Below are 20,750 nucleotides of genomic sequence, written 5' to 3' on the forward strand. Positions count from 1 at the left end.
GCCCTAGAAATAGTGGTGTATTTTAGTGTCATAACTGAGAGTCTTGGCAATCCCTGTTAACTTGAAATGTCAGTGCCATACCAAACGATCTGGTCATCATAACCTCAACTTCTGGCCATCAGTGAAAGAACAGAGATAGAGTCTCCAACATCAGGTTTCAAGGCCACTGTGAAAAATTAAGGAAAGCACATTTCATGACTCGTTGGAATTTCACTTTACCTATTTTTGTGTGTTTCTTTTCAGTTGTTCCAGCTCTAGCTGTTTATCTGATCTCTTTCTGTTTGAATTGTTTTTACTTTTTCCAGATTTTCTACAATGCAGTTTACTTCTCCAACTTACTTTCCTGCTTTAAACTCCTGCTCCTTTTTTTTGTAGCTCACATAAAACTCACTTATATTATACAAGCCTCCTGCATGCTTTGACTGTTAGGACATATTTCTCCTTTAACAGATCTAAAGTGGCTGTCTGATGCCAATTTAATGCCATAAAGCATAAAAGACCTCAAATGGTCTTTAGTAATCACTGATAAATTCCACATTTACTCCTTGTATCTCATACCCAAATTTTTAAGTTTGGAGTGAAGTGGATTAAATAAAACTGAATCCAACTCTGCTTTTCTGGTTTTGGATAATTAGAAATTGAACTTTACAGATGAAGATGAGGGACGCTTTTCTGGAACAGGTGTTTTTATGAGCCATCAAGATGGCAAAAATCTCATACACAAACAATACCCACAGGTTCCCCACATTTTCCAAATACAGTCAAGGAGTTTTCCGAGTGGCCAGATATAAACTCATCCGCAGCCTAACATTAGTCCACGTAGAGATCCCTTCAATCCACTTCTCAAATTGTGCCAAAACCCTCCCAAAAGCTTCTTTGTGAATGCACATGGAAGATCAGAAGTCTGGTCTCGCTAAACTGCTTTCATCATTATGTTTCTGGTATTCACATTATGGACAAATGACCTAAAAAATTTCAGTTAAACACATAAAGGAGTTTTTTTAAGTTACAGAATGACTTTCAAAAACCACAAACCTGCAAAGGGAAATAGGATTTGCTGGATCAGATAAGATTACTAGTCTATCTGGTCAGGCACATTCAGTGTGTAGCTTTTTAGAAAAGAAAATTAAAATGGGAGGAATTTACGGTGAATAAAACTAATTTTGCAGTTCAATACTGAATCAGTTTTGAAGATATTTTAAGAAGAGCCCAATCAAAAATCCCACTCAAAAGAAAACAATCTGGTCTTTTTATTTCCATATTTTTTTTCTATTACGATCAATAGATAAATTTTAGTGTTCACACTGGCGTGAACACAATTTCTTAGACTACCTGGGAGTGATCAAACCCTGATTTGGAGCAAGACCCTGCAGAGTTTCAAGCATTTGCCACCTACATCAAAACATTGCCATGGTAAGGAAAATGCATGTGCTTGTGCATGTAAGCAAACACAGAAAAACCCAAAACATTTTCTTTATTTACAGCTATATAACTGAATACAAACAAGCTGCTTTCCACTAGTCTCACCATGGGCATAAAATATTTCAAACTCCAGGACCACTGAGAAGCTCACAGTTTTATTCAGCAGTCATCATGCTCCAAATTTACAAGCCTAACTCGGATGGTTATTACGGGGATGTACCTGCTTAAATCCCTTCCACAGATGGGAGAATGAACACTGCCCATGCCAAGTTTCAGTCTGGATTGAATTTTTACAGCTGGGTCATAAATTTGTGGATTAAAAGGGTTCTAATGGAAACACAGATACAGCCTTAACTACAGCAACATGAACAGCAGCACTGTAACACTGTGCAGGGGACAGTCCGCGCTACAAGCAAACCCAAAAGTCGCGTTATTTCTCCCCAACAGTGGAAGGAGGCTGGGACACGCAGGAACCCCACGCCAGGTATGAAGTTTCAATTCAGACGTTTTTCCAGAAAGAAGTGAAACTTTTATGGGCTCGCCATTCCTTTAGATTTACTGCTGCAGAATGTGAAAAGTCTAGCCCTCGTTCCCCTTCTGCTACTACCCCGTCCCACCTGCGCCTGACTTTCCTGCACCCCGTCCCCTCCTGGTCCCACTTTGCTGCATGGCACATAGATTAGCATGTTAATAAGTGTCACCAAAGACAGCGGTTACTCGTGAAGGAGATGATAGATTTCATATGTAAGAGTAACTCACTGGGCAAATAGGAAGGTTTTTGTCCCTGTAATTTTTCTTTCTTCTCCACGCAGGTGCCACAGGCAGATGTCTCGGTGCAGGGGCAGAGCCAGCTGGAGACCCACGTGAGCCCCGAGGAGCAGAATGGGCACATTTTGGCACTGGAGCCTGTGCAAGTGTTGCTCGCAACCCAGCACTGGGGTGATCTGCCTCCAGCCATGGCTTTGCATTCAAAAGCACTTTGCAATTAGTGATATATAAAGTTAAGTGTGTGATTTCAAAGCCACTCCTGATGGGGTGACAGCACACGTCTCTGCATTTCTGTCTTTGCAAACACTCTTGTGTTTTGTTCCTCTTTTTCTCTCTTTCATGCTTAAAATCATGCCGTATTTTTTATGTTCGTTGGCCTACATCACCTCTTTGGCACAAGCAGCTGATAATCACATTTTTCTGCCAGGTTTCCTGGGTAGGGGAGAGAGCAGACGTACTCTCCTTCGTGCCCCCAGAAGCAGATCAGGGGGAAGCCGCAGTGGCAGGGTCCCTCTGCATGCACATCAACGCAGCGCAGGGTGGCCAGGCTACGGGGACGATGCAGACCTGCGCTCCTGCCCGACACTGCACCGCTCTGCCCCTGCCTGCTGCACCAGGGCTGCAGTGCCCAGGGCTTTCTGCTGCTCCACTCGAGTTGGGCCATTTCCCCATTATCTGGTCTCGTTACCTCCCCCCAAACCTCCCTTCGCCCTCCTCGTTTGAGTAGTGCTTCCTTTTGCAACACACGCAATCACTCCCAGTGGCTGCAGCCGGCCGGCGTTTGCAAGGCGGAGGGTCCCTTGAATCGGTGCAAAAGCCACCACGCTGCAAGGCAGCATGGAAGCCTGATGTTTCTGCTGTAAGAGATCTGCACAGAAATTTGGCTACTGGGGAAAATCCTGCTCAGGCAGTGGAAGGGGAGAAGGAACCACATCCATTTCACTAAATCTGTTTTCCCAAGCTGTAGTTTCACACACTCTTTAAATACTCTTTAAATTAACTGCTAATTTTCTTACTAATTTCCCTATTATATTCATTACTAGCCATGCAGTCTACAGCTAAAACTGGAAAACAGTCTGATTTATGATCATGTGCTTTTCCACGCACATAATTTCCTGAAACATTCACATTTGGGCTGCCCCCAGGTTTTAAGACCAAGCATAATTCTGAAGACAGTTTGAACAATGGGAAAATGGGGATAAATATTTCTTTCTCTTTGAACACACACCTTCGCTAAACGAATGAGGCCTGAGGCTTGCCAGGGAACAGCCCTGGCTGAGGCCTGTAGCATTGGCTAACTCTAAAGAGGAGTATTAAAATATATAGTTGTTAGCAATCGGTGACAGCACCATATATTTTTCCTGCTGCGTCTGAGAGAGGTCTTGGGCAAGCGCAGGGGTCTGCTGCTTTTTTGGCCGCTGCTGCGAATATTTGCATTTGGGAAATTTTAATGGTCTCAGAGAAACAGAGACGGGCTGCTGTACCGGCACGGGCAGCAGCAACCTGTGGCCATGGAAACATGGCTGATCCCCTGATTTTTTTGGTCTCTCTGATTTTTTGGTCAGATGTTGTCATTTTTTCCATTTCAAATCATTCATGCAAGAACATCTCATTCTCTGCGATGATAAAGCTGTCAGGAGTCCTGAGACGTGCTGCCCTGAAGCAAGCCGACTTGAAGAAAATCCTCTGCAGCCAAGCAACTGGCTCGAGCTAGTTTTTACTGAAGTACGCGGAACATTTGCCATGACATTAACAGAAGCAAAACCAGCAGAGGCGCACACGCACCTCTTCTGCTCCGTGGTGTCTCCACAGCAATTATACCCAAATCATATCCACAAACATGCTGCTGTTGGAAGCACATCTGACCCACACGTAGCCCAAGCTCCAGAATCTTCAGTAAAATAAAAAAAAGCCCAAAACATTCATAGCCATTTGCATCTGAAAACAAACAGATACAACAGGGATGCACAATGTTTGCGGCCAGCACCTGTGAGAAAACAAGGACTCTCTTTTCCCACAAAACTGACCACTAAAAGCAGGGTGTAGAGAGAAATGGCTCAGAAAAGCTAACGCTGCCAGGAGCCCCGCTTCCCCTCCCGGTGGGGCTGGCTCCAGGCAAAGCTCTCCCCTGCCCGCAGGCACCCCTGGGTGCCCAGGCTTTTGGGAGGGTGCTCTGCCCCCGGCGCGGTCGATGCTCCCAGCCCACCCAGCGCTCTCTTCCTCTGTTCCCCCACCTAAGAGAGGCTGAAACTGCTACCTTTCCACAGAAAAGATTCCGTTTTGATGAAGAACTGTTTTCCAGGGTCATGTGGAAATCACCCTGACCCATTCCCCTTGCAGCTCGAACACTGAGAAACTGAGAAACTAAAGGGAATTAAAGAACAGCTTATTTGATTTTTGCTGTTCAAACTGAAAGAAACGCAAAAAGTGAACAACCGCCTTAACTAGCAGGGAGTGAGGAGGAGCTTTAAAATTCTCAAGTTTGGGCTATCGCATCTGGTATATTAAACCTGACACTGTCCCTGTAGTAAAGCCGTTTCCTTTTAATCTTTCTTTAGAAAAAACAACAGAACAGCAAATTAAACGCAATCCTCTCCTCAATCCTCAATTCCATGCTATTTCAGTGTTGACGAATCAGGTCATGTAATAATAAAATTCCTGCAGAAATATGATCTTAGCTGTGTAACCTTCAAATTGCAGTTATGCTGCTGTGTGCATTTAATACTGTACTTGACATTCCCCTTTTCCATTTCACTTCTGGATGACATTAGGATCTGCAACAAGGACCTCCTTCAGCTCTCCCAGGTTACCATTTATTTTAAAGTATCCCCAAGGTCTCCAGCACCATTTAGATCAAACTTGCAAAAGTCACTGGTACTAGCAGTTTTTGCAGGTCCCTCGAGTTGTTTCTGAAAACAGGTTCCATTGTGTTCATATTATGCTTTTAAATTTTATAGCTTATTTTTAAATTACATGTTAATTTCTAAAAATGTTAAATTGCGAGGAAAAGTTGGCAAGGACCACACAAAATCACAGCACTGTTCTGCAGTTTGCGTGTGTCTCTCTATAGTACTTATGTGCATGGCTATACCCTTACATTTAAGTGCTCTGTATGAATGTGGGCCTGATCCTGCAGCGTGCGGAGGGTCTCATCAGAGGTGCTCAGTCTGCTGCAATAAACGACCCAGGATCATGCTTTATAAATCACAAACTTTGCAGGATCCAAGTGAAAGAAAGAAAGGAAGGTGTGAGGAAAAAAAAGGCAGTAGTAATGAAAACATCAGAAACAGAGCACACTCTTGAGTACAAATGTCTAAAAATAGAGATCAAACATCTTCAGAAATCAACCACTCATTCAAGAGTTTTTTTTTAAAGCCACCCTCCTTTCCAGGCCTGCAAGTCTTTAGTTTCCTCACTATTTTTATTTGTTATGGCTTTTCTACTGTGCTAAGTAACACATAAAGTGAAATCAATGAAAATCTGCCTACAGAAAAAAGTTAGAAAACTCCCTGTCCTGCCATTTCATCTCTCTCTCTCTCATTTTAATTTTTGCTTTCGTTCACCAACAGCAGCTCACCAGACAGCGATATCCCAGAAAGCTGGGATTTTTCATTTCCTTGTGCGATAACGATGCAGAACATTTTGTTCCCGCAGGTGACTGACGATAGGGTACTCGCACAGCAGTGCAGCGTGATTACAGAAAAAGTCAGCATTTTACTGATCCGTAAACCAGAGGCTGACGTTGCCACTTTAGATTTACATCCAGCCTCACTATAAACTTTATTAGATCTTTTCCTTCTAGATTTCTGGAGCGCTTGTTGCAGCCGGAATGTTGTTCCGTGTGTGTTTGCACAACAAATACAGATAGGCAAGTCTGGTTTTAGTTATTGCTGTCACACAGAGAACCTGCTGTGAATGACAGCATGCCAAGGAGTTAATGAAAACTTGTTCTCCAACATGGATTTTTAACTAAACAAAAACACTGAACCAAGCCTTTCAGTGGTCAGTTTAAGACACATATTTGACCAATTATATATATTTATATATTATACCTGCACTAGGATTAATCCGAACTGAAATTTTCTGTCTTAAGTGTACACATTCGCATATGTCACGTTATATACATAAGCATATCAGCTTACAACAGAAACGCTTACATATGTGACATATCCGAGTACGGTCGCGCTCTTTCCCGGCTGCTCCGTCCTCCCCGCGCTGCCGCCGCGCCGGCTCCCTGGCTCACCCGGCCGCACAACCGGAGCGGGACGGAGCGGCCCGGGGAAGCGGCAGCGGGGGCACCGCACCTGCGAGGGACGCGGCGCGGGGTTTGCTGCTCCTGCCCCAGCGCTAAAGCCGCTTCCCAGGAGCTCGCAATAACCCTGCAGAGGTATAAAGCCAGGCTGCTCTCCTGACAAGTCGGCTACATAGCCTGTCCTTGATCTTTACACGGGATTTCCCAGTTGCATGAAGCTAGAGTAGCATATGGTCCTGTGTTTATAAGCATGTTAATGACTGAAATGGGAAACTGTACAACCCGTTTTCCTTATAAACTTTAAACTGCAATTTCTTATTTTTGTCATTGGACGCTGCACTCGTACCCTGTTAATTTGGCGCAGGCTGTTGAGACGCACGTGGCCATGCTGACCCTGGGCACTGGGCCAGCCAAGTTGCTCTGGACACACTGATATACCTGAAATCAGGGTCCGGCCCATAACATGAACCAGATGCAGTAAGTAAGCTTTCTACTCACCATCTGCTACGAAAAGTTGCTTTTCCAGGGAAGCACAATAAAGAATTTGCTTCAACACCAATGACTGCCTGCTCTTAGGAGCACAGCAACCTTGCCAAACGTTTCTCAAAAATAAAATGTCAATCAATCAGTTTTCACTCTGCGCTTTTTGACTAGTAGGGACTTCACAATTCTGCTTCAACCCCTTTGTGTTAAAAATAAGCTGTTTCACTTAACAAAAAATAGCAGCAGGAAGCTCCTTATAAGCGGTGATATCTTACTTAAAAACACACTTGCTGCTTTCAGGAAGGCGTGAGTGGTACAGTCAGACATACCCATATTTTGCTTAACCAAAATGGATGGCAGGTATTTTTGAGCACACAGATACAGGTTTGCTACACGACTGCACTGAGAACTGCCATCCCAGGTATTCAAATAACAGAGAAAAGACATTAAAAAAATAAAAGGTCCTTACTTATCTCTTCCTATCTAACAATCATTTGGACAATTTCATCTATTTGTAAATAGATTTCATGAATGGATGATAACTTGAAAATATCTGCTTTGTTCGTGAAGGGCTCAATTCCTGCATGTTGTAACATCATCAGAAAACCATTAACGGGACTGTAATCTTGTAGCTGAAAAAAGCTTATTTGTACCTATTATTTCCTAAATGTGCACATGTATATAGGAAGGATATACCAAATAACATAGTGTGCATACAAGATCTTTTTCTTTCTACCAGCAGGCTACTGCTTGTCTGCTTTGGAAGTGTAAAAAGAATAAAACTATATCCTGAGAGCTGCTGGTGTGTTCTCATCAAAGGCCATAACACCTCAAAACATTAACAAAGATATTTAAGTACTGACTTAAAGATGATCTCAAGAGGAGTTCCAGGAATGTCAGTTACGAACTTTAAGGACAAATATACTGGTTTTGAGTCATTCCAGCCCAGCTTGTGAACTCACACAGTTACAGTGTGCCTGTCTCAGCCTTCTCATTAAAGACCATATTTTTCAGTGCAGCTTGAAACTTGGCAAGAAGAACTTAATCCAGTAGCAAATTTATTAAAATTTTTTAAAAAGTCATTGTGTCCATTTTTAAGTTATGGTATAAAAGTACAGAAAAACAGAAGTTTACATATCTGAGCTGCTGCATCTGTTCTTGAGTAACTTTTCACTTAAAAATAAAACTTGGCAGACAATACGCCTGTAATGCGGACCAAATGCATTTGGTATGTTGAAAAAAAAGCTAAATGAACAGTGAGAGTTAATTTTGAAACTTCTTCGTCGTGCATGCACTATTCTTGCTCCCCACGAGATCCCATTTCTCTATGGGGCCCCCACACCCCCCTCGGTCATCCCTAGATGACCTGCAGGCACCAACGTCCTCCTACCCCCACCAGAGCATTCAGCCTCCCTGTGGTCCCTCCACAGGGACAAAAAAATCACATGAAACGTGCCAGGAAAAAGAGGGCAAAGGCTGCAAACTTGAGAGGCTGCAAAGGCGAGGGGCACCTGAACCTGCCTGCCAGGTAAGCGAAGGGGAACCGAGTACAACATCTAAATCTGTACTAACTTTAGTGGAAAGCCCTCTAGTACTTTTCATCAATATTCATCCATCCCAAAAGTGATGCTGCCTGCAGGGTGGTCCCTAGCAGAATAACCCCCCCGAGAAAGGCCCTGGGACAACACGAAGGGCTGCTGCAATGAGTGGAAACCCCGAGACGCTGGTGGAGACCTCCAGAGCGTGGGATGCAAAACTTCATTTTTTTCAAAGATAAGGCGCCAGCCTTTGCCTTATGTCCCCAAAAAAATACAGAACAAGCTTCACAAGAGGAGCCTTCCAGCACTCACTGCCCCACAGGGACCTGAGCAGGTCCTGATCTTGCCCTGATTTACAGCAATTTACTGGCATGAACCAGGCAGTCCCATGTGCCTTCCTCTGACTTGTAACACAACGGATAATATAAATCATTCTTTTACGTTTTTATTGATAAGATTAAAATAATAAATTATGTGTAACCCTTCAAAAAAAACCAGTAAGACAAGATATTTAATGGTCAAGTCTGCGGCCCCTTAGCTCAGTGCACTGTGTCTGGAGAGTGATGCAGAAATTAACCTCAACTAATCCATGCATTCCTAAGAGATGCATGAGCACCAAAGGGCCACACACCGGAGAAGGCACTCCGGGGACAGAAAAGACATTGTACAACAGGGGAAGGTGTTCATGTGCCCTCTGTTGCGGGGCATATGGCTCATGTAAGCATCACAGACAGCCACCTTGAAATTTCAAAGCCCTCCTCTTCCTCCCAGCCGGGGCCATGGAGTACTTTAGTCCTCCTCTAGTCCTCCCTTATTGTAATAGAATGCTCAAGAGTTTTTTTCTTCTTTAGGCTTGTCTTAGCGCTGACAAAAACGGCCTGTAAGTGTCCGTGCAAAAATCGGCCCCATAGCTCCATTCAAAAAGCAAACCAGCTTCATTAGCGGTCAACAACAACATTTAACTTCAATACTGCTGATAGAACTTCTCCAGCGAATGAGGAGTGATCTACTCTCATAAAAGGCACAATCAGGTGACACCCACTCCACGTGACACCATCCACCAGAGCCAGCTGTATTAGAAATGAAGCAGAAAGAATCCCTTACCTGTCCGGTAGACAAAATTGCCTTCTGTCTCTGATGATGACGGAGACACCAATTCCTCCTCAAATTCATTGGAACTAAATGAACCAGAGTGATTCCTTTGCCTTGTTTTTTCCATCATAGCTGCATTAGTAGCCATGACATGTCTCAGTGAGTCATTTAGGTAACGATTCAATAAGCTGCTTTTGTATTTGGGGGGTGACACGTAATCCTCATTGGCACTTGTTTCTGGTCTCACTCCCGTTTTTATTACTGAACTTTCAGTTTTAATCACAGTGTGATGAACTGGTTTGTTATATCCCCCTTCATTCATATGGTTTCTTGGAGGATTTTCGCCATCTAAAAACAAAGGAAGAAAGATACAGTATTGCATTGAATACCTAGTATTTAACAAGACGCTTTCTCTACATGTTTTAAATTGCTATAAATATAACTAAACCTAGACAAATAATTTTAGACTTCAGCAGTAGACAATTATTTTCATTTTCTTCTGTTCACACATTGCTCACAGTAGTTCCCAGGGTTCTCAGATGCTCCAGCTATTACAAATTAATGAACTGTAGAAAACAGTGTCTGGGTCTAATTTGTTCATGAGCAACGCAAGGCAGGTAGAAAAAAACTGAGAAGTGCCCTAAATCAATGACAAACATTTCAAAATCTGGGTGAATAAGCTGGATTCTTACTATCGTAACTTGAAATTTGCTTCTCCTGAGGACTATGACGTATTTAAGTGTATTTGCTTAAACTGTACTCTTTTAATTGTCCTGCAACCAATCTTTTAAAGGGAAGTACAAACCAAAGAAATGCGCGTACAAACTGAAATCAGAACAGAGAATTGAAACTGAGTACAAGTTGAAACATATTCTTCTAAAAATTCACACACACATTTCTGACAATGTTCTGCAGCATTTGTTCCTGTCAATGTATCCCCCTGTCACAACTGACTAAAAAAAGTGCCCGCAGACATAATTAATACAAATGTTCTATTAAAAAATAGAAGGTGCTATTTAAAAAATTCTTACATTTGTTAATTTGGGTAAGAATTTCAGTGCACCTTTTAAGGAAAATGTTTGCTGGTAAAATACATGAAATAAATAACATTAATATTCAGTTTACCATATAATAAGCTCCACTGAAATTAATCACATTGTCTTGTTAATCAGATTCTCTTGTTAATGATGTGATATTGCTATAGCCCTTCCATCAAGGAAAGTACCAGTCAAGAGATATGTCATTTCCTTAAACCAACAAACGTAATCAATTTTTTCATTTAATGCAGATTAAAGCAATAGGCTTGTAGAATCTAATGAACTAACAATTATCTTTCTAGTGACAATGTTATATGAAACAGGCAAATAACGTGCAACCAGACTGTCACCCCGATTAACCTACCCAATCCTGCTTTGCAAGGCTGCATAGTAGCTGGGAGCCAAAACTGGCACCTAATTCACAGAAAATAAAGGCGGATCCACTGAGGGCATTTTGTGAGAAATCAGAGCTAACTTAGGGTATCTGATACTTTATATTTTAATTGGTTTAAAATTGATAAAAAGAGCGTCAACAAACCTTCAGAGCATGAGTCATCACTGCTCACGCTGAGTCGCTCAGCATTTCCTTGAACATATTTGTTGTACAGTTTTATTCGTAGAGCCCAGCTAAGATCTGGTTGCCTGACAGTATTCTTCAGGCGACGTCTTGCGTTGGCAAACCAGTTTGATACCTGCATACAAATGGATCTATTAGTTTCCCTTGAAAATGATGCAAATAAACAAATCTAACGTGTATAGATGTGATAAGGTTTATGTATAACCTAAAAAATAGCAAACAAGGGAAACATGAACAGGAGTCCATGAAACTATCACTGAGCAGAGCAGGAGCCTGAGACAAGAAGGCAGGTTCAGGCTTTCCACCCTTCCCAAGTGTTACCAAACCCTCATTCTTAACAAGGTTTTAATTAAGGTGTCCCAAAATACTAATTTTATATCCATCTTTCTTTGTTTTTAAAGATAATGCCCTGAACTTTCCATACGAATCTCTGCTATGTTACTAACATCCTAAGTGAAAACTAAGAGCGAATGTTAGGTAATTTGCCTTTGACGTTTATGTAGGCTACAGTAACGCTGTTGAACAGAAAAAAACATTCTGAATTTGGTTACATAAAAGCCCAAATTCTCCCTCGTGCCTTATCAGTACTCTGACAGCTACTGGGTATCAGGAAAGTCTTACACAGAATATAACCTGCGTTGAGTCACTGCTGACATCAACTATTTGCTCTACAGAGCAGCAGCTTTTATGAACTCTTTCTGTTATGGAAACCCTAAAAAGCAGTGAAGATGCAGATTCCTCACACAGGGACTACTAAACAAGAGACAGGCTTGTCTTCATTCTTCTCAGCTGCAGAGCATTTTCTAGTTTGACACTGCAAAACGGATAGACGTTAGTATCCCTCTCGCATAGAGGGTCACCGCAAAGTCAGGCTCAGACACAAGGATTTCACAGTGCTTTAGGTACCAAAGGAGCAAAAGGGCACGGGATAGTCTTCTGTGCCAGCAGTGCTAAACAAACCACCAAATGGGATGCGTGTACTTGCAATGACTTTGCACGAAAGCATACCTGAGAAAACGCTGGCCTTGATTCTACTGTAACTTGAAAATACATAAAATAGGAAATACTGATACTGACAGAGTGACCTTACCATAACCTTACTACAAGCAAGAGCAGAGGCAAGCTACCTACACTCTAACAATATTTGTTTAATGATAAATCACGTCTTAAAAATGCTATTTACTCCTTGCAGGAATAAGTGTATTTTGACATGACCTCTGCAAGAAGGAGGCAGAGTAGCACTACTTGCAAAGGAGAATGTAAAGAATGTCGGGAGAGTCGATAGCCCCGCTCACATCTTTGTGTTGTGAAAGTGCACACAGAGGAAGCCGAGATTGCTGCAGTCATATTCTGACCCGGGAACTATCATACTCTTTACTCCATGTTAACCTGCAAAGCAAGTTAACGCATGTTTTATCAATACATGCTACCCCACCTACTAGAGAGCCAAACTGTAGACCTCAGTGTTGGATTTTGGCCCTAGTTTTGTCATCCGTCTATTGTGGCTAAGGTTGTATAAATTGCACAGAAGTATTTGGCTAATTATTCTGGATTGATAGTCTCTTCCAGGGGGATTGCAAGAAAAAGAAACACTATCTGCTTGAAGGGAAAAAAAAACTTCGGTTCAGAGTCCCACCCAGAGCTTAGCAGTGGTGCCTTAAGCCTGTCACTTTGATTTTACTTAAAATCACGTTTACATGAAACAGGGTTCCACCGAAAATACAGCGAGCCCCGGATCAGCGCTCAGATGCCAAACACATAACTTTACAAACCATGTAGTTTGCTATGACAGGTTAGAAGACCAAAACTGCAGCTGGCAGAGAAGAGTAAGTAATTTTCATTCTCTTCCAAGGCTACTTATTTATATTCATCATATTGACACAGCAATCATTATAGTAAACCAGAAAGGGTGGGCTGGAATCCATCCACTTTCTAACGCCATTAACAAACTCACTCCAGACTGCTCAGCTGAAGCAGCAGTCACCTGCCTGCTGCATGATTTAGTATAACTCTGACATCAAGCCTGTAACGATAGAGGCGGATCAATCCAGGGTCCCACTGAATATTATAGCAGTTACTGCAGCATCTTACAAAACTGACAGCTTTCCAACATCTCACTAGAAAGAGGTTCATTATGCTCCATTTCATTACATATTGAAATATTTCATCAGTGAAGTGCCATGTACAGAAAAGAAAGATAGGCTAGTATTAGCGTGACTCATACATAAAAGCAATTAAATTTAGCAGGAGTGATTTTTGCATGGTACTCTTGGTTTATTTTGGGCTCATTCTTTCCATGCCAAAGCTTCGCTTTCTGCATATCAATATGAAAAGATGAGTCATATTTTAAGTCTTCTGCAATGAGGGGAGGAAATAGTAGTATTTGATCATTATGAAAGAACCTTAAGTCAGCATTTACAAGAGGAGCTTTCTGCTAAAGAACAAAACAGCAAGCTCTCACCCCAGAAACTCTTCTCCCAAATGCAATTACAACAAGGCCCATTAAAGCTGAAGGCAAATTCACTTAAGAGATTTTCAGGTTAGATCGACAGTGTGGTATCTCGGGGTACTTTCCTGCGCTCAGGCACTGGTGTATGTTGCTGGAAAATCTTGATCTCTAAGACATAAAGAGATTCAGCATCTCTCCCACTCTTCAGTCCTGGACAACCCCCAGGTGTGTGGACTGGCAGAGGCTGCATGGCCACAGGCCCTACCAGACAGCATGCCCACCCTGAACTCCAGCCACGGGCTGGGTTATTGCAGGCTGTTCCTGGCTCCTTTAAAGCCAAGGACCGTTTTGTCACTAAGTTCAACCAGCCTCAAATGTTACCTTGTGTATCCGAGCGGTCTTTATTATAAAGTTGCATGCCTACTGCTGTAGGTCCCCCACACTGCAAGTGCCTGTTTGAACCACACTTACTTAAGCTATTGCAAAAAGAAACAATCTAAGCTGCCAAAAGCCATCCATCCTTTATGATGGCCCCAAGTTACACTACTGTGACCTCCAAAAACAATAAAAAACCCAAAACAATGATTTACATACAAGCCAGTGGGAAAATCTTTGTCTCAGAAACCTCCCAAAGAACTAAGTATCTTGAAAAAACACATGATGAAATTCACTATTCTTGAAAAGTAACAGTCATGCAGTTCTGCAAGAAGTAAAAAGACAAAACCCGAGGAGAACGATAATAGATGTGCTTTCCAGCATTCATATTTTACAGCAGCTTAGTCATTCTCAGAGAGCATCAGGTACTTATATCAGCATCATGAAATACTGACTCTCTGGCTTTGCTTCTGAAGGGACTTCAATTTTATTGTAATTTGTTCTGCTTCACTGCTTAAGAGTGGCCAAAGTTTCAGAAAGGGAACAGAAATCAAGCGATTCTCCTTCTCCAGTAATCCAGATATGCCTTTCTGAATCTGAATACTATTAAATCCATAGCAGCACATGACCAATATATTTAATCCTAGTATTGCAAAGAACTTCTCTTCAACAATACGGCCATTCATATTTCTTTCTGGAAGGAATATACAGCCATTTTTCTTTTTTATTTCACAAGAACATCTAAACAAAAATTTAAAATCAAATAAATCAAGCACTGTGGTAATAATACAAATGAAAATGTAGCATATTAATAGGACAAATTATTGGATTCTGAATTGGAATCTAATTGGAGTAAAACATAAAATGCCTTTTCAAACTATATTGCTTTTTTGGCTTTCTGCTTTGGCAATTGGCGAAGTAAAAAACTTTGGACTGTTGGACTGAAAGCTGCAATAACATTTGCCTTGAGGACTCTCGAAGACCTTGTTGGCCTGCTCAGGAATAAGTCAGCCCAGAATTTGCCCCAGGTTTTGCTACTACTTATTAAGAAACAAGATGATTTATGACTCCTGCGAAATCCTACCTCCTTGAAAGAGTCTGACTTTCCTTCTGCAGCACTGTCGGACCTGCAGCTGGAACAGCCCCCTTGCTGTCCCACTGTACCCAGGGACAGGGGATTAAGCCAAAGTATTAGTGAGGTAGAATAAACTAATTTAAAATCAGCCAACTGGGTGATAGCAAAACATGAAAATAAAATAGTGGAAGATTTGACATGCAGATACTGTCCTAATAATAACAGTAGAAAACAGGGCTGGATGTTCACCTCCTTGTCTCACAGAAGGATCGGTTATATCTATGCCACAGCCTGCAAAAGCTCCTTTGGATAGATGGTACATACTGCAATAAGGCTCATTAGATGAAAGAAAAGCACGTGGAGAAGAGTTACAGCCATATTATCAATATTACTGTGACCAACATCATCTTCCAGGCAGCTGCTGAAGAGCTTTTCCAAGGTCAGCAGTCAGGTGAAAAACAAAAAACCCCAATCATTCATTCCCTAAACAGCATTTTGCCAGAAACTCAAAGGGATTTTCAACAGTATCTTTTGTCTTCCCTAGGGCTTCCAACAACAAGGTGTCAGCACACGAGGGATGCTGGGATGTGGTAATAGCTGTCAGCAGACAACAGCCTCCCCAGGACGGCAAGCTGTGGGGGCAAGCATACGGTCCCACCAAGAGCAAACACCACGGGACAGCACCAAGAAATGGAAGAAGAGTAGGAAATATGAGACTGGCCAGTGAACGTGAAGGTGTGTCGCCCGGAGAAAACATCACACGCTGATTCCTGGTTCTCCAATGATGTCTGGCGTTACTAGGTTAGAAAAGGAATTGCAAGAGACCCTGGCTGATGCTTTTGCAAAGTGCCCCTCCTGGGAGAGAAGCGAAGCTTTCCAACAGATACGGAAGCCCATTCCCAAGCCTGCTCTTGGTTACGCCACTCAGCTGAACGAGCACAGCCTTCGGGGAAGCTATTTCAGATGTACCCAGCGTGGCTGAGATCACAGCCTGGCGCTTTCTCTCTCACTCTCAGAGAACAAGAATTTTGATCTGGATTACAGTCTTGTTCTTTCTGGGCATCTGAAAAGTAGATGTGGGGCGTGTGTTGTTTTGTTCTTCCAGGCTCAGGAATTACCGCTGGTGCCAGACATATGTCTTTACCTCTCGTACAGATGCTATCGTATTCCTGGATTAAAAGAGCATCGCACCCCAATGATGGAAGAAACAGCTGGGGTTTCTTTTTGATGGTGTGCTTCTGTAAATGAAGATAGATGTGCTGGTTTGCACAGCTCTTTCAAATATTACAGTTCATAGAAATAAGGCTGGTCAAATTCAGCTTCAGCGTAAATCCACTAGAGTCATGGGGGTCTAACAGAGATAAATGTAGCCCTCCATGATTCTTTTTAATTTTATTCTACACCTTACATAGATCGTAAAACTCTATGGTGTAGTGGTCACGGCTCACTTGATGTTTTTACAGAGGCTAACACAGCACATCCCCGTCAGGATTTATCAAAGCTGCCACGAGAGAAATACTGCAAAAACCCACCAGTTTTTTTCCCTTGTCTGCTCGTTCTGAGACATTTATAAAAGAACAGGAGAGGAACTCCTCAAGATGTCATTGATGAGAAAGTCTCCCAACATGTATTCTGGATGTATGTTTTAAAACTCATGTAAAAATACAGGAATATTCTAAAAGCCATAGTCCAATAAACTACTCCTATTGAATTGCGGCATTGAATGGATAGTGTTTATGTAATCGTATTTTTAAAAGTCTGAGCAAACCTTTCATGTATATTTTTTAAAAGCAAGAGAAGTTGTTTTAACTGTATCTTCCAGTTATAACTGGCATTTTCTGAGACGTTAATATTATTTTTGTCAAAGCTATAGTGTTTTTTCTAGTGCAATAGTTTCACAGTGAGGTACTAAAGTGTAAAAGTTTCACATTTTGTTGTTACTAGCATTGAAGTTCACTGCACTGGCTTTTTCGAAGGACTACTCGAAATAATAATGCTGAATTACCACCTTCTTTTTCTAATACTTCATGTTATTTTGATATCTTCATGTTCTTTGCAAAGTGACACATAATATCTCAGACAGAGCGCTAAGGACCTGATCCTGCAAACACATCTGTTTCATTTTACGCACCTAGCAGTAGCTCCCAGTAAGGAAATTAGATTATTCACAATGCATAAATCTTTGCAGCATCCAGACCTGAGATAGCATCACTCAGCAACCGATAGCATTTAACCACATATTTCAATAGAGTGCCAGATGGCAAAGAGAACAAAGAAGTAAGATTTATAAACATTTGCAGCCGACTTTCTACCTCTTACTGCAACACAACTGCCAGTCATTTCAGAGGAGTCTTTACCTGAGGGCAAAACAATTTCTCCCCAGGTCTAACTACATTATGATGATAATTCCTGCAAGACTGTGAAGCACGGTCCCTCCACGCCAAGCCGCTGCACGCAGCGCGTAAGGTAACTACCAGCTGGGCAACAGGTGATGGCTATTATCAGAACGATACAACTGTTTCCACTCTAGCCCATTTTCAAAAGGGAAAAGAGTAGCTCCCTACAACTTCCTCAACAATTCCTGTTCTGTGCTGCAATCTCCCATTACTCACTGTCTTTACCCGAAGATTTTTAAAGACTAAGCAAAAATATTTCCACTGTATTTATGAATGAGATTAAAGGATGGGAGCATCTTTTCCTAGGAGGGAAAACATACACCTTTTGCTGATTGCCTTTACCACTTCCCCGGCCAGGAGAGCCCAGACGTGGGAATTCCTGTTTGGGGGATACAGTCCTGCCGGAGGGGGAGCCCCGGGGAGGGTGGAGGGAAGGACGAGCACAGGACCCCCGGCCTTGCTGGCGGCACTGATGCCTCCCCTGATGCCCCTCGCTCAGCTGACAGCGGGGCTTTGGCTGATGCTGTCCCTGTCCCTCCTGTCTACGAAACGCCCCAGAGCAGCCGCCGGAGGCGGGGGTAGGGGCGTCCCTTACCTGCACCAGGGTCATCTGGGAGCCGAGGGCCAGCAGGATCTTCTCGGTCTTGGTGGGGTAGGGGTTGTCGCGGTGCTTGTAGAGCCACTGCTTGAGCGGCCGCGCCATGTCCTGCAGCGCCTGCCGCTTGTGCCGCACCTTCCCGCCGCTCTGCCGCGCCCTGCCGCGGAGAAGGGGCGCTCAGCACCGCGGCCGGGGCGGCGGGCACCTGCCCGGACCCCCCGCCCCCGGCCCGGGCCCGGCGCCGAGCTCCCCTGCGCGGCCGCCGCCGCAGGAAGCGCGCAGGGATGCGCAGCCGCCCGCGGGACGCCCTGCCCGGGGGAGCCTGCTCGGGGGGTGCCCCGACCCCGGGGTGCGCCCTGCCCAGGGGAGCCGAGCCCCGTCCCCGCCGCCTGCTCGGGGACCTTCCACGGCCGCAACCCTCGCCCCGGGCCGGCTGCTGAGGAGAAGGCGACGCCCGCAGCTCCCCCAAGTTGAGGGTCTGGGGGAGCGAACCGAGAGGGGAGGGCTCGGGGCCGGGGCCGCTGGCCGTGATGCTGCTGCATCACTGCATCATGCTGCTGCATGCCCGGGCCCGGGCGGCTCCACCGCGGGGATTTCAGCGGGGTCAGGGCTCCGCCGGTGCGGGGTTTGAGTGTCCCGATGCCTTCGGTGCTCGGCATCTGCCAGGCGTGCGGTCGGTCTGTTTACAGAGGGGCTTTCCAGCGGGGCCCGAGCCCGCCTCGCACGGCCCCGGCCGCGCACCCCAGTGCGGCGCCGCCGGGAGCGCAGGGCTGCGGGACGGGCTGCCCCCGGGGCCAGCCGAGCCCGCCCTCCGCCCGAATTGATCTGCCGGTTATATTCGGGGATACCCGCGGCATCGAGCACCTCCCCGGTCATTTCCCCGCTCGGAGCCGGCGGCGAGGAGTGCTCCCGGGGGAGCCGGCCTGCCGCTCCCTAACGCCGCCGGCAGCGACGCGAAGCAGCCCCCGAAGCCCCACGCCTGCCGGGGGAAAAGGTGGAACGGGGGGTAAATCAAACGCAGCTCCCGTTAAAAATAAAATAAAAAAAGGAAAAGGTGTTTGTTTGTAAAAATGAAAAGCGAGCGAATAGAACCGGGGGAGGCAGAAGGAAAACCCGGCGGCGGGCCGGGGCCGGGGCCGGGGCCGGGGCCGGGGCCGGGGCCGGCAGCGCTGGGGGGAGGCTCCGGGCGGCGGCGGCAGGGGGCGCCACGGGGCCGCGCCGCGCCGGGCCGGGCCGGGCCGGGCCGAGGGGCCGCGGCCGCCGCCTCCGCCGGGGCTCCCTGGGCAGCCCCCCTCCGCCGCGATCGGCTGGCAGCGACATGTGGATGAAACACAACCTGCGTCCTACCAGCCAGCACCGCCGTTAAACGTACGAGCTGATGCAATCGTTAAGGTGGAAATTCGGCAGTAAAAACAGCTCCTCGGGATTTCTCGGTGTCGGTGCCTCCCGACTGGGCTCCTCAGTCTTTGCTTTGTAAAGCGGACCCGACACGCCTCGTCCGCGCTCGCCAGTTCAACCCTTCCAGCTACGGCTGACAGCCCGCCGGAGCTAACGCGTCCTCTCATCACCTCCCGTTTCACCTGTTCCAGCACCAAACACCCAGCCGCAGACGGCTCAGCCTCAGCCGCCTTGTGAGCAAAGCCGATCCTAACAGCACCCTGCCCGGCCCCTGACGGGCAGTCAGCTAGTCCGTTTTAAATCCCATCCCAGGGAATGCACCGACCGCGCAGCTCCCCGCCGCCCGCCCGCTCGGCGCGCTGCGAACCAGGCGGGACGGCGGACCAAGTGCTGGGGCCGCGCAGCGCCCGCCCGCCCCCGGCCCCGGCCGCCAACCGGCTGCCCCGGCCCCGCCGGCGGGGGTCGGCCCCGCCGGGTTCACACATTCCGCCTTGCGCCTCTGTTTTGGGGGCTTTAATGACATGAAGCGCCCGACCAAACCGGACGAGCCCCGCTTTCCCCGGTTTGTTTTTGTCTGGAGGCAGAGAGGGGGGAGGTCAAGCACCGCCGGACAGGAGCGCTCTGTCTGGCACATTCCAGCCCAATCGGATCCTCGGCATCACCTATTACCAGAATTTCCCACCGTAGCTATGAAATGAGAGTCCCAAAGAGTACGGACCGGGGCCCGTGGGGGAGGGCCCATCCAGAAACCCATCTCGCAACCCCCAAACCGGCTACGCGGCGCCCGGCAGCACCGGCGGCCCCGCGGAGCCGCTGCGCGGCGCGGCGCGGAGACGAGCGCTCGGCATACCCCGTCCGCCGGTTGCGCAGGCTGAGGCTCTCCTTGATGGACGGGCTGTCGGGGAGCAGCACCTCGGCGTGGTGCGGCCCCTCCACCACCCCCACGTAGGGCCGCCCGCTCCGCTCCCGGTCCTTGGCGTCCTCCTCGAAAAGCACCTGGCCGCTGAGCTTGCTGAAGACGATGGTGTTCATGGTGGGGGGGCTGGGGGCCGCCGTCGGGCTGGCCGCCGGCTCCGAGGTGCGGGGGCTCGCTCTGCGCTGCGGGGAGGCGGCAGCGGTCACCGGGCAGCCGCGCCGAACCGCCGAGACCCGCCCGGCGCGACCGGCGGGGGGGCAGCGCGGAGGCACCGGGCGCCGCCTGCCCACCCACGGGTGGGGGGGGCAGCCCGCCCCTCCCACGGCCCGGCCCGCTCCCGCGGCCCCCCCCGGCCCGGTCCGCTCCCCCGGCCC

General features: G+C 46.3%; 1 protein-coding gene across 1 annotated transcript in view; it reads right to left on the reverse strand.

Annotated features, from left to right (window-relative positions):
• MKX (mohawk homeobox) overlaps positions 1-20,492 on the reverse strand; it is a gene marked incomplete at both ends in the record, with an annotated part of 44,065 nt that extends 23,573 nt beyond the window's left edge. The window contains 4 exons of the mRNA XM_082327320.1: positions 9,568-9,903; positions 11,131-11,284; positions 18,060-18,219; positions 20,311-20,492. Coding sequence (XP_082183446.1) covers positions 9,568-9,903; positions 11,131-11,284; positions 18,060-18,219; positions 20,311-20,492 — 832 coding nt within the window. The remainder of the gene's footprint in view (positions 1-9,567; positions 9,904-11,130; positions 11,285-18,059; positions 18,220-20,310) is intronic.
• Between the last annotated feature and the right edge of the window lie 258 nt (positions 20,493-20,750).

This window comes from Platalea leucorodia, assembly GCF_965183815.1.
Source record: "Platalea leucorodia genome assembly, chromosome: 1".
In the NCBI taxonomy this organism is placed as follows: domain Eukaryota; kingdom Metazoa; phylum Chordata; class Aves; order Pelecaniformes; family Threskiornithidae; genus Platalea; species Platalea leucorodia.